This window comes from Bos indicus x Bos taurus, chromosome 1 (genome assembly GCF_003369695.1).
Source record: "Bos indicus x Bos taurus breed Angus x Brahman F1 hybrid chromosome 1, Bos_hybrid_MaternalHap_v2.0, whole genome shotgun sequence".
Lineage (NCBI taxonomy): Eukaryota > Metazoa > Chordata > Mammalia > Artiodactyla > Bovidae > Bos > Bos indicus x Bos taurus.
In genome coordinates this window covers 45,033,565-45,046,867 of record NC_040076.1, presented here as the reverse complement: position 1 = coordinate 45,046,867, position 13,303 = coordinate 45,033,565, and the positions used below count along the sequence as shown (strand labels likewise).

Below are 13,303 nucleotides of genomic sequence, written 5' to 3'. Positions count from 1 at the left end.
AAACTGTAAATTGACTTAGATCAGTTCTAGTCAGGTTTTGCTGTCAAAGAGGCTAAGCAAAAAAATAAAAAATAAACCTTTTTGGTCTTTAGAACATTTTGCTATTCAGAACCATGGATGAGGTCTCATGGATCCATGGGTGCAGGAGATTAGTGAAATGGAAGGCCATCTACAGTGGATGGAGAAGACGCAGTTAAGAAACCAGGAAGCAGAGGCAGAGTTCTTAGTTGAGAGCAAGAAAGGGATTGTTTGAAGGGGAAGTGTTAAGGAACTGGTTATTAATTTTAGGATTTTGGAACTCTTGAGTTGTTTTATGGGTGGAGGGGGAAGAATTCATAGATAAATGAAAATATGGATTAATAGAGAAAAATATAAGATAATAGAAATGATAGAAAGTGAAAGGTCCCAGAGGAGACACAAGGGAAGGTAACACCAGAGCACGAGTGAAGCTCTGAAAGTGGCCTCTGCGAGGCAGGAGACCTGCTGCCTCTCAGACTGTGCCTCCGGGTCCAAGGTTGGAATAAAGGAAGTGGCAGTCTGGACATGAAGGAGGTGTGTGGTCTATGTGTGTTACTTATCTGAGAATATCTTTGTAGGCTCTTGCAAGGGTAAAGCTCACTGAAGATTTCTTAGTGCCCCATCTCCATCAGAGAGCAACACTTTCATTCTCCCATCTATTCTGGCAGGACCCTCTTGGTGTTCGTTCACATTTGTCCATATTAGACACTTCCATTCACAGTTGTCTTCTGGTAGCTGAATTTTTCTTTGAAGAGATGCCCTTTATTCAAAAAGGTAGTTTATATATATATATATAACTGGTAAGTTAATTTGTTCATTAATATAAATGATAAATTGGCTAATACAAATGGGTCTAAAATATAATAATAGTAAATATTTTAATAAGGAAATCAAAGCTGCCTTCTCAGTTAAATTGTCATGATTTGCATTCATAAGTTTCCCCCAGCATGGAAGATTTAGGTTTTTAGAATCATGCTCTTATTCAATTTAATACACAACAGAATGCCACATAGGGGGAAAAAAAAAGTTGCATTTCTTGGAGCTGCCATTGACCAAATAAGAGAATGATTCACATCCCTTTCCTGTGAATATTTCTAGTTCTTTCCTTTCCACTGATTTCACCTGCTTTAGAACGTCTGGTATGGCAGTTATTAAATCATCACTTCATGGTTAAAACGTGCCAGTGGCAGCAGCAGGAATCCACATTATGCTTGTCTGAATTCCTCAGAAAACTAAGGCAGGCCGCAGGTAATGTGTTTACAGTATGGTGGATTTATTGGTAGCACATTTCTTCTCAGCTTTTCCCTTCCTTAATCCCACCTCCTCTCTGTGCAGTCTAGCACTGGAACCAATTAGGATGTTTATAAACTACAGGCTGCTTTGTATGGCCATGACCTTCTCATAGCCACATCAAAGTGCCTTCTCCCTCACCCTACAGATAAAGAGTTAGTTTGAATTGCGGCTGGAAATTCTTCATGTTTTACTGCTTGAATCTTTCAAAAGACTACATAGCAGTGGTGAAATGTTCACCATTATGGTGGGTTTTCTCTCACTTTGTCCACCACTGATCTTTTTTGAAGTTAACCTTTTTAAAACAAACAAAAATCCACATTTCAAGTTCTCCTGGTTGTTATCTTTTAGCTCATAGAAGTTCTAATAGAGTTACATTTCTTTCCAATGGACCAAATTCCACAACTGTGATTTCACTGGTACTTACTCAGTGGCCTAGACTAAGAACAGATGTGACATTCACATTAAATGTAATCTCCAAAAGCCATAAAAGAAAATGAATGTCCATTTTATACAATCTTTTTTCTGCACGAATAGTAAAGTTGTGCTTGTCCACCTTGTGGTACAAAAGTTTTTTCTTCATCTTTCTCAGAGGGAGAATTCTAGCCTGAATCCTAATTTTTTTTCCCTCCAGCACCATATAAGATGCAAGAAAGTTACACTGCATACCTAAGGGTATTTATGAATTTAGTGTGGTAGGAAAACTTTTCAGTGAGTAAGTAGGGTTGACAAGGACTTCCTTGTAGGGAAACTGAGTCAAAGAAATACATTATATTACTCCTGAAAGGAGATTTGCCATAGAAATTTGGTATTAACAATAGGCAAGTCAACCTGATATTTTCCCCAGTGAGCGATAAGGCATCACTTCCCAGCCTACCATTTTTATTTCCAAAGTAGAACTGGACACAGGTATTAAAAATGTACCACAGATCAGAACTGAATATGAGTAGGCTTGTAGTGTAGCATACATTTGTCTCCCTTGTTTTCCTGCCAGGAGGCCCTAATACTTATACTAGAAGCCACATCACTAAGAATGACAAAAATGGCAAAATTTATCTAACATTTCCTACTTGACAAGCACTCTCATCAACTTTACACGTGGTGTCTTCTAATGAGTGGCTGATTCCTTTTGCTCTATTTTTCTCCCTATAACTATTATGCCTTTTAGAATAAAATTTTGTTCTCTTTTTAGATCCTCAAGAGTTTTGCTTTTCTTGCCGTTTCCCCCAATTTTCAGCCCGTTTCTTTAAAATAATGTTTCCTATTTCTGTTGGTGGAATTTTAGCAGGAATATCACATGGCAGCTAACCACTTCAGACAAAAGCTGACTTCTTATTTTGAAGATAACTTAGGGAGATAACCTTCTTATGTTTATTAAATTAGTTTTTTCTTCCCTTTTTTCCCCCTCAGGGGAATCTTCAAAATGAACCATGACCAACTTTGTTTTACTGCCACTAGAACCTTCCCTAATACACTGACATTTTTCCATTTTGGAAAGACAGTCCTTTTCTTGCCTTAGTGTTTTAGCCATTGTGAAAATATCTTTACTTCATTCATGCTTCCCAGGGTTTTATGTCTGTGGGTTGAGTTTCACTCCAGGTATGGCATTTAGAATGCACAGTGTTTTATAATCTTTTTCTTTCAGTTCCAAGAGATGTGCTCCTTCCCCATAAGCCAGACCCCGAAGTCTCTCAGAGCGAACCTGGTAAATGAACTGTTTTATTCTCCCAGTTAGGAAGTGTATTTTTCAAAAGATATTCTTGAGGCAAATATATTTTTGCAATGAGGGTGATATGCAGAAGAAGCTCAGAGAAAATTTTAGATAGAAAATGTGTATTTCTTTAGAGGAAGATTTAATCATGCAATCTGCTTGACATATTTCCCCCATGAGGGAATAGGGTATAATTAGTTTATTTTCCCTGAAAGTGTTTTTATTGAATAGGAAATCATGCTAAAGCTATAAGATATAATTATTAACTGAGTCAACCATGTTCATGTTTTTTCAGGGTGTAAATATAGCTACATCCAAATGTGGGTGTAGTTTTAAATTAAAAATATGGGTGCCTACCCAAATTTTCCTCATAGTGACAGCAAATGAAAACTTTAAAGTTTTAGCTAAACTAAGTTCCCTGGGTGTCATCTGATACATAGAATTTTCTTATATTTATTCTGATTCTCTAAGAGAATGTTTAAATGTTCAGATGGGTGCATTGTAGAGGCACAGAAACTAGGTTTACTCCCCCAGGTAGTAATTCTCATAAATATATTTCTTTGGTTTGCTTTTGGCCTAGTTCTGCAACCTGTTACCTTTAGAATCCATCTGCCAGAGACAACTCTAGGTAATGGTTTTTCCATTTGACTCACTCTAATTTTTTTCCTGGCTGCCATCAAGATTGCAGGTCTTTCTCAAACAATTACACTGAAACATCCTCCCTTCTCAGTCCTCTTCATTGTTTCATTCTCATTATTTTTTACCCTTTTCAGAATAGAAAGGCAGTGGTTTCACTGTTTTAAAGGTTTGCTCTGAAGACCAACTTAAGAACGCTCATTACCACGTTCATCCTCACCTACCTCATTTATCTGTGTTCAAAATGATCCCACCTTACTCATGTCCATATAATTAACATTTCTGCTGGCTTAATGGTTCTCAGCCGTGGCCTTAACAACACACTAACATGCTGTGGAAGGCTCTGGCAAGTACTTACTATATATCTCAAAATACTAAAATTTGCCACTGGTTTATTTTTAAAAATAGATTTGAATGGACTCCAGATGGTTGCTACAGTGATGATAGCGTCTCCTCTGGGTGATCCTGTGTGCTCTCTTGGAGGGGAGAGATGCAGCTGAGGGACCTAGAACCATGTCTAAACCATACCCATCTTAACCAGGCATGGTCATGGACTGTGTCAAGCACTGAATGTTGTTTATTATCTATCCTGGTGCGGGAAAAAACAGTTGAGAACCATTATTCTGATACTCCACAGGTTCCATGCACACTTAACTTTCTTTTCCATGACCCACTTAATGTTTTCCTTTTTGTATTTCAAGTAACAGAATCTCATGTAATATTATTTTGGCTGGTTGCTGGCTTTTGAATCTAAAGATTGACAGCCTTGGTACTTACTTGTCTTTTCAGCTCCTTTAGAGACACGAGGCAGCCCTTTGATTCCTATGATTTCACCAAGTACTAGTCAAGAGGAACTACAAACCACTCTTGGTAAATTTTGCTTTGATATTCAGCCCAATGAGGACTTAACATTTTAGGAATTGCCCTTAAAGTAGCCATACATATGTTGTGTTCGTGGTATTCCAAACAATAGAGGATCTCTTTTTATCACTGTAAAAGATATCCATTTCACTTGATTCTTTTACATTAACTGTGTATTTGTCCTTCTAATATTTATGCTGATTTCCAATACAAGATGAGAATGTTTTAAAACATCTTAACAAAACTTCAGTTACTTTTTTGGAAAAAGAATCTTCCTGATATATGTATAATTATGGCTGGTTTGCGTTGTTGTATGGCGGAAACCAACACAACCTTGTAAAGCAATTTCCCTCCAATTAAAGAATAAATTAAAAAAAAAAAACTTCCCAGTGTATATCAATGCTATACTTTCTTGTTGCTTTTTCCATATTTGAAGCTGCATTTGGGAAGAAAAATTTTATTTTTTAAATCTGAATATCTTATAGTGTTAAGTGCAATGCTAAGCAATGGGAATGCCAAAATACAACTGCTTTAAAGGTAAGTCCTTACCTTGGAGAGATCGCCATCTAATACAAAGACAGGATTTAGCAATAATTGTGCTTCCTCTGGAGAAGGCAATGGCACCCCACTCCAGTACTCTTGCCTGGAAAATCCCATGGATGGAGGAGCCTGGTAGGCTGCAGTCCATGGGGTCGCTAGGAGTCGGACATGACTGAGTGACTTCACTTTCACTTTTCACTTTCATGCATTGGAGAAGGAAATGGCAACCCACTCCAGTGTTCTTGCCTGGAGAATCCCAGGGATGGGGGAGCCTGGTGGGCTGCTGTCTATGGGGCTGCACAGAGACGGACACGACTGAAGTGATTTAGCAGCAGTGCTTCCTCTGTGCTACCCAGTGTTCACATATTTTTAAATTTAAGACACATTACAAGTTTGTGGTGTAGATTCTATTGTCCCATTTTACAAATTAGAAAACTGAGGCATTGAAAGATTTTTAAAAATCTGGCCAAGCTGTAGAGCTAACATCAGAGCCAAACTGGAACCCCCATTCTCAGTTGTCAGAGCTCCTGGAATTCACTCTCATGTTATCCATTACAATGAGATCATAGAGAAATGAGCAGCACACTGAACAAGCAAACTACCTGGGGGTATCAGGGAAGGCTTCACAGAGGAAGTGGCATGTATGCTAGGTCTTCCAGTTGGAATGAGAGTTAAAGGTATGAAGGGCTCTTCAGGTTAAAGAATGATGGGGAAGAGGCACATACAGAGAATGGTAGCCAGACTCATCTGAGGAACATGTGGGTGGCCATGAAGACACACAGGTGGATGGATGAGTCAGGAAGACTGGTTGGGATGAGCTGGCCATGCTCTCGAGGAGTTCAGCATCAATGTCTTCACCCTCATTTGCCTGTGACTTGGCTGAATGTAAACAGGAAAGCAAGAATTCCCAGCTTGTGTCTGTTGGCTCCTCTGCCCTGTCCACACCACATCCCCCGTGGTTATGTTTAAATCAGTGGCTTTACTTTCCTCCCTTCATCCCTTTTCAGGTCAACCCATTCTTTGTGTGTGAAATAAAGTTATTGATCCCATTTTAAAAGGAATCCTTTTTGAAGGAAAATACTTAAAACTGAATGAGCAAATATATCTTAATTACCAAATATTTATCTATTACAGCATAGGCCCTCAAAGTCAGCTTTACCCATGAGAGGAAGTCAAAAGTACTTATCAAGAACCACTGCTGAATATGTTAATTATCTAAGTTCCACTTCTGTTTTTTTTGCCTTTTTTTTTTTTTTTTTTACTATATCTTAGTTTATTGGGCCAACTATCACAATTATCTATGAGCAGAATCTAGATTATAAAACAGGCAGAAAATATGATGACAGCATATTTATTTTCACCAAATATTTCCTTGGATCCAGTATGTGGCAAAGTGAATAGTATAATTTGCTCTGTCAGTATGATATTGTAATTATTTCAAGTTAATATAGGAGTGTTTATTTTGTTAGGAGTAATGTGTCTGTATATTAATAAACTTTGATTTTCATGTGAGATAAATAGAATATTTATTCTTATGTTGTGTAAATGCACATTATTTTCTATGATCTATTTTTTCCAGCTCACCTAAATAACTTGTGAAGGTCGTGAAATAGAAGGAAACATGAAGGCAATGATACATAAGACAGGAAGCATATCCAAGAGTATAGTCATGCCCGATATCATTAAACAGTGATCCTGAACTAAAAGCTTTCAGAGATCCTTATAATAATCATTAATATAATAGTTTAAGGAGACAGTAAATATAATAAATCAGAGTTATTAAAATGTACCAGTAACTTTAAAATAAGATGATCACTAGGCATAGTTATAAATACAACTTACCCTTATATCATTGCATGGGGAAAAAAAAGAGTGTGGGGTTTTTTCTTGTTTTTTTTTTTTTTTTTAACTTGTTCATTAATGATATTTATTTAAAGCCATTTATCTTACTGTGTTTTTCCCCAGCAGCAACAGAGCAGTCTACCCAAGAACTCTTCACAACAAAGGTTCCACAAACAACTGAATTGGCAAAGACAACTCAGGGTAAAGCTATTTCCCTACCTCTGGATAGTGGCTTTTCCTTCTTTGTTTAAGCAGGAAGAAAATTTTCCTTTAAGAAACAGAATTTTCATCACAGTGAGTTAGTTTAAATTTTTTTCACTTCATAGCTCAGAACATCAGCCAAGTAGTAATATTTATATGATTACCAGTTAAATGTAGGAAAGACAGTCTCTTTAGTTAGAGCTTTGCTTTTGAATGCTTATGTGCTTTGCAGCTGATGATAATGACTACAAATGTAAGCTCCTATTTTTTTTCCCTTGCCTTACCTTCTTTCGCCTCATTTTCCAGATCTGATAAATAATAATCTGTTACCTTCCTTCTTCTCCTCTTACTTTCTTTACCTCTTTTCCTCTTTGTCCTATCTCCAAAACTTGATGAACTCATTGATGTTGCAGCCTGAGAAAGGGAACTAGCAACAAGAAAATCATTTTTAAATATGAATTAATATTAAAACATCCAGGAAGGTTTGCTCTGGGGTTTCCTTATATTATTTCTTCTTTCTGCTTTTTGGGAAGTCAACTCGCCTACACAAAGCTTTTTCTCACATCCTCATGCTCTCAGACACCTTTCCTTTTTATACACTTCTTTCTTACTCGGATTGTAACCAGTTGCAGATTTCCAGGATTTTCATGTTTTTTTCTTTTCTTTTCTTTTTTTTTTTCCCCTTAATAGCCCTCTTTTGCCCATTTCTACCTCTAGCATGTGGAAGGAAGCCCCCCAAAATGAGAGCAAATAAATTTTAAAGAGCTGCAAGACAAATTTATTTTACTCAATTGTCAGTTATACTGGAGGGAGGGATTGGGAGAAGAAATATAGCAATAAGAGGAAATGACAATAAAAGAAATCTACCTTTAAGGGATATATTTTAGAATAAGTAGAGAAGTACTTATTCTAAATGAACATGACTGAGAATACTCACAATGGTATAGGGTAGTTCTTGTAAATTTTCTAAGTCTTTTGAATTTGTTTCATTTTTATAATGGCTTAAATGTTAATTTTATTATTTACTTTATTACCTTTCTGTTTATTAACTTTTATTTATTTAAAAAATATGCACAGAATTAAGGAGCCTAGTGTAATAGCAGTCTTCCCACACCCTCATTATCAGTTTCAGAGGTTAACAGCAGATGTTCAATCCTATTGCATCCATACCCCATCCTGATCTTTATATGTTTGTAACATTGCAATGGCACCCCACTCCAGTACTCTTGCCTGGAAAATCCCATGGACGAAGCAGCCTGGTGGGCTGCAGTCCATGGGGTCGCTAGGAGTCGGACACGACTGAGCGACTTCACTTTCACTTTTCACTTTCATGCATTGGAGAAGGAAATGGCAACCCACTCCAGTGTTCTTGCCTGGAGAATCCCAGGGATGGGGGAGCCTGGTGGGCTGCCATCTATGGGGTCACACAGAGTCGGACACGACTGAAGCGACTTGGCAGCAGCAGTAGCAGCAAACCTCTTTAATGTCTGGCTTAATAGAAGATATCTGGATTCTCATAATCAAACACATTGACGTTTTTACAGCAAGATATGTATTGACAATAAGCGGGATAAATATTCTTCAGGTTGTATTGCCAAATGAGAAAAAGATTTCAGCTTTTAGAGCCTTGTAAATTTCAAAATTGAAAATAAAAGATAATAGGCGTGTTCTTTTCTTGTTTTTGCTTCCTCTTACTTTAATGGGAATATCAGTATTTTTATCAAATTGCTTCTAGAACTTGGCTTTATAGATGAATTTCACAGTTGATTGGATGTGTATTCAAGATCTGATACCATTCTATGAATTATCTTAACATATTTATATAATGTACTACATTTTAATCATTTTCTTATGTTCTGAGGATCCTTAACTTAACCTATGTGGCCCTGGGATCCACACTTTTCTAGACTTGTGCCAAGGCCCTTTAAAGGGGGCTCACCAGGAATGCATTTCCAACATGACCCAGGCCAGTAACCCTGCTTGGGGGTAGAGGGTAAGCTTTAGTAACAGCACCCTCCTGTGTGTCCTGGATCACCCTTCGACCCAACCCTCATAAGCGTGTGCCTGAGCATTGTGGACGAGGAAGTTGATCCATTGCATTGTTTTTAGCATGTTGTGTTTCTAACAGTAGGCATTAGATGCACAAGACGGCACACAGCAACTTGAGAGATGCTGTGAGAATGAAATTGTTCCTCTTGATCTTCACACTTCACCCATTCGTGTCCCTTGTGGCTTTTTGGTCTCCGGGCCCTCAGCAGTAAGGCCCTAGTGCTCCAAAGAAACTTAATGCCTAAAACCTACAGCATGAATGTGCTAGTAGGGTCTCCAGCACCATCCCTCTCTGCCATTCCTGCTTCTTTGTCAGCTGAGACAATTGCCTGCATGCAGCTCTATTTGAAACCCTGACATATTCAAGCTTCTCTCCTTTGCTCCTCTTATCTCAACCCATGGTAGAAATCCATTGGCCAGAGGCATCCTGGGGACTTTTTTTTTTTTTTAAATCCTTACTTTATTTGGCTGTACTGGGTCTTAGTTGCGGCATGTGGGATCTAGTTCCTGGACCAGGGATAGAACCCAGGCCCCCTGCTCTGGGATCATGAAATCCTAGCCACTGGACCATCAGGGAAGTCCCTCTGGGGGCATTTTGATTATTTATTTCAGCCCCTGATCTTTATACCACCCAGAGAAATGTGTACCCTTCTTTTCCTCCCCCAACACTGGGAAAAACAAAGGTCCTTAAAGGTATTTCTCCTATAATCCCTGTTTGTCTATTTTTTATGTTATCTTTGTCAGTATTTTTAGTATTCTTTTTAAACAATTTTATAAAACTCTTTAGATATGAAGCTATCTTTTAAAATTAGTTTTATTATCAGTCACCAAAAGCTATGTCGAGATGATATTTACAATATTACATCCTCACAATGTGTCTTTGTCTTTTATTTTTTAGTTTAAAATTGAAACCCTCAAGCAGTTTTCTCAAGGCCCTGTATTATCTAGTGATGAGATATGTAATTCACAGCCTAAACCTGTTATATTTCAACTCCTTTATGAAAAGTTCTTTCAAAATATAAGTAAAGGCTACAGAAAAAGAAATTCTGATCCTGTGGCTTAGAAATAATGAATGAATGTAGTACTGATTATTTCTGTGTTCTAGTCAAAGTTTCTTTTCTAAAGTTTTAAAATTTATATATATTCTAGAATGATACTAATAGAGCCATGATTCTTTATATTTCTTAAAGCAAAGACAATCTAACATTGAAGAAATTAACAAGAGAGCTGAAGTATATTCAACTGACAGGGAACCCTACCACTCTCAAAGAAAATTGAAGAAAAACATTTGCAAGTCATCACCACATACTTTAGGGTGTGTGAGAACTGATTTTTTAAAATAACATCAGTTCCTCTGTTCACTCTTGTTATTACATGTTGAAAGTCCCATGTTAAACCTACAGAGAATTTCAGAACATGTCTGCTATTTTTGGCCTGAAGTTTGGCAAAAGTCTGCTCATCAGTCTTCACATTGGAAGTTTATAAATGAGCTACATTATAATATGTTTTGCAGGTGTATTTTTTTTTTAATGTGGTAGGCAAGGCATTTGCTGATTTATGGTTACATAAATACCCACTCAAGATGTGAACAAAATCACTGAAACTGTAATCTACTTACAAAGTTTGCACAAAAATTTTTTCCAGTCTTAGCTAAAGCATTACCAAGAAAGTTGGTGGCAGGAGGCAATGTGGTGTGTTGAGGCGGGCAGAGGAGGGAAGATGAGGATAGACACATTCCAGGACGGATGCACACTTTAAAAGCTTATAGAGGAGCTTCCCTGGTGGTTCAGCGCTTAAGATTCCACCCTTCCACTGCAGGGAACTAGTGTTCAATCCCTGGTTGAAGAACTAAGATCCTGCATGCTATGTGGCCAAATATATAAAGAAAGAAGAAAGAAAGAAAATCACCCATTTACAGAGTACTGGTTTGTGTCAGAAATGGAAATGGCATCACTGACTCGATGGATGTGAGTCTGAGTGAACCCCGGGAGTTGGTGATGGACAGGGAGGCCTGGCGTGCTGCGATTCATGGGGTCGCAAAGAGTCGGACACAACTGAGCGACTGAACTGACTGACTGACAAGTCATCATTAATGGTTCTCACTGTGTCAGGCCCTGGAAACAAGAGCAGAAAGTAACAAGGTGGCATGTTGGTTCCTGGGAATTATGAGTATTTGATCTTTCTCACCCTCCCTTGATGAACAGGACCCAGGGGTCATTTACGTTCATCCCTAAAGCTTTACTGGAAAAGGAAGTAGCAACCCACTGCAGTCTTCTTGCCTGGATAATTCCTTAGACAGAGGAGCCTGGCAGGCTGTAGTCTCAGTTCAGTTACTCAGTTGTGTCCAATTCTTTGTGACCCTATGCACTGTAGCACAGCAGGCTTCCCTGTCCATCACCAGCTCCTGGAGCTTACTCAAACTCATGTCCATCGAGTCAGTGATGCCATCCAACCATCTCATCCTCTAGTCCCTTCTCCTCCCACATCAATCTTTCCCAGCATCAGGGTCTTTTCCAGTGAGTCACTTCTTCACATCAGGTGGCCAAGTATTGGAGTTTCAGCTTCAGCATCAGTCCTTCCAATGAATATTCACGACTGATTTCCTTTTGGATAGACTGGTTAGATCCCCTTGCTGTCCAAGGGACTCTCAAGAGACTTCAACACCTCAGTTCAAAAGCATCCTTTGGCACTCAGCTTTCTTTATAGTCCAACTCTCACATCCACACATGACTACTGGAAAAACTATAGCTTTGACTAGATGGATATTTGTTGGCAAAGTAATATCTCTGCTTTTTAATATGCTATCTAGGTTGGTCATAGTTTTCCTTCCAAGGAGCAAGCATCTTTTAATTTCATGGCTGCAGTCACCATCTGCAGTGATTTTGGAGCCACCAAAAATAAAGTCTGTCACTGTTTCCTTTGATTTCCCATCTATTTGCCATGAAGTGATGAGACCAGATGCCATGATTTTAGTATTCTGAATGTTGAGTTTTAAGCCAACTTTTTCATTCTCCTCTATCACTTTCATCAAGAAGCTCTTTAGTTCTTTCTTCACTTTCTGCCATAAGGGTAGTGTCATCTGCATATCTGAGATTATTGATATTTCTCCCAGCAATCTTGATTCTAGATTGTGCTTCATCTAGCCCGGAATTTCTCATTATGTACTCTGCATATAAGTTAAATAAGCAGGGTGACAATATACAGCCTTGACGAACTTCTTTCCTGATTTGGACCCAGTGTTGTTCCATGTCCAGTTCTAACTGTTGCTTCTTGACCTGCATACAGATTTCTCAGGAGGCAGGTAAGGTGGTCTGATATTCCCATCTCTTTAAGAATTTTCTACAGTTTATTGTGATCCACACAGTTAAAGGCTTTGGTGTAGCATATAAAACAGAAGTACATGTTTTTCTGGAACTGTCTTGCTTTTTTGATGATCCAACGGATATTGGCAATTTGATCTCTGGTTCCTCTGCCTTTTCTAAATCCAGCTTGTAAATCTGGAAGTTCACAGTTCACGTACTGTTGAAGCCTGACTTGGAGGATTTTGAGTATTACTTTGCTAGTGTGTGAGATGAGTGCAATTGTGAAGTAGTTTGAGCATTCTTTGGCATTGCCTTTCTTTGGGATTGGAATGAAAACTCACCTTTTCCAGTCCTGTGGCCACTGCTGAGTTTTCCAAATTTGCTGGCATATTGAGTGCAGCACTTTCACACCATCCTCTTTTAGGATTCGAAATAGCTCAACTGAAATTCCATCACCTCCTCTAGCTTTGTTCATAGTGATGCTTCCTAAGGCCCACTTGACTCTGCATTCCAGGATGTCTGGCTCTAGGTGAGTAATCACACCATTGTGGTTATCTTGGTCATGAAGATAGTTTTATATAGTTTTATATAGTTCTTCTGTGTATTCTTGCCACCTCTTCTTAATATCTTCTGCTTCTGTTAGGTCCATAACACTTCTGTCCTTTATTGTGCCCATCTTTCCATAAAATGTTCCCTTGATATCTCTAATTTTCTTGATGAGATCTCTAGTCTTTCCCATTCTACTGTTTTCCTCTATTTCTTTGCATTGATCACTGAGGAAGGCTTTCTTATCACTCCTTGCTATTCTTTGAAACTCTGCATTCAAATGGGTATATCTTTCCTTTTCTCCTTT

At 38.3% G+C, this 13,303-nt stretch overlaps 1 protein-coding gene across 20 annotated transcripts in view; it reads left to right on the top strand.

Moving 5' to 3' along the window:
• ABI3BP (ABI family member 3 binding protein) overlaps positions 1–13,303 on the top strand; it is a 293,162-nt gene that overhangs the window by 211,564 nt on the left and 68,295 nt on the right. For 16 of the 20 annotated variants that reach the window (XM_027560481.1, XM_027560135.1, XM_027559801.1 and 13 more), the window contains 4 exons: positions 2,954–3,013; positions 3,600–3,647; positions 4,445–4,525; positions 7,022–7,099. In XM_027560481.1, the coding sequence (XP_027416282.1) occupies positions 2,954–3,013; positions 3,600–3,647; positions 4,445–4,525; positions 7,022–7,099 (267 nt within the window). The remainder of the gene's footprint in view (positions 1–2,953; positions 3,014–3,599; positions 3,648–4,444; positions 4,526–7,021; positions 7,100–13,303) is intronic. The other 4 variants (XM_027560631.1, XM_027560295.1, XM_027559471.1 and 1 more) reach the window with 3 other exon arrangements.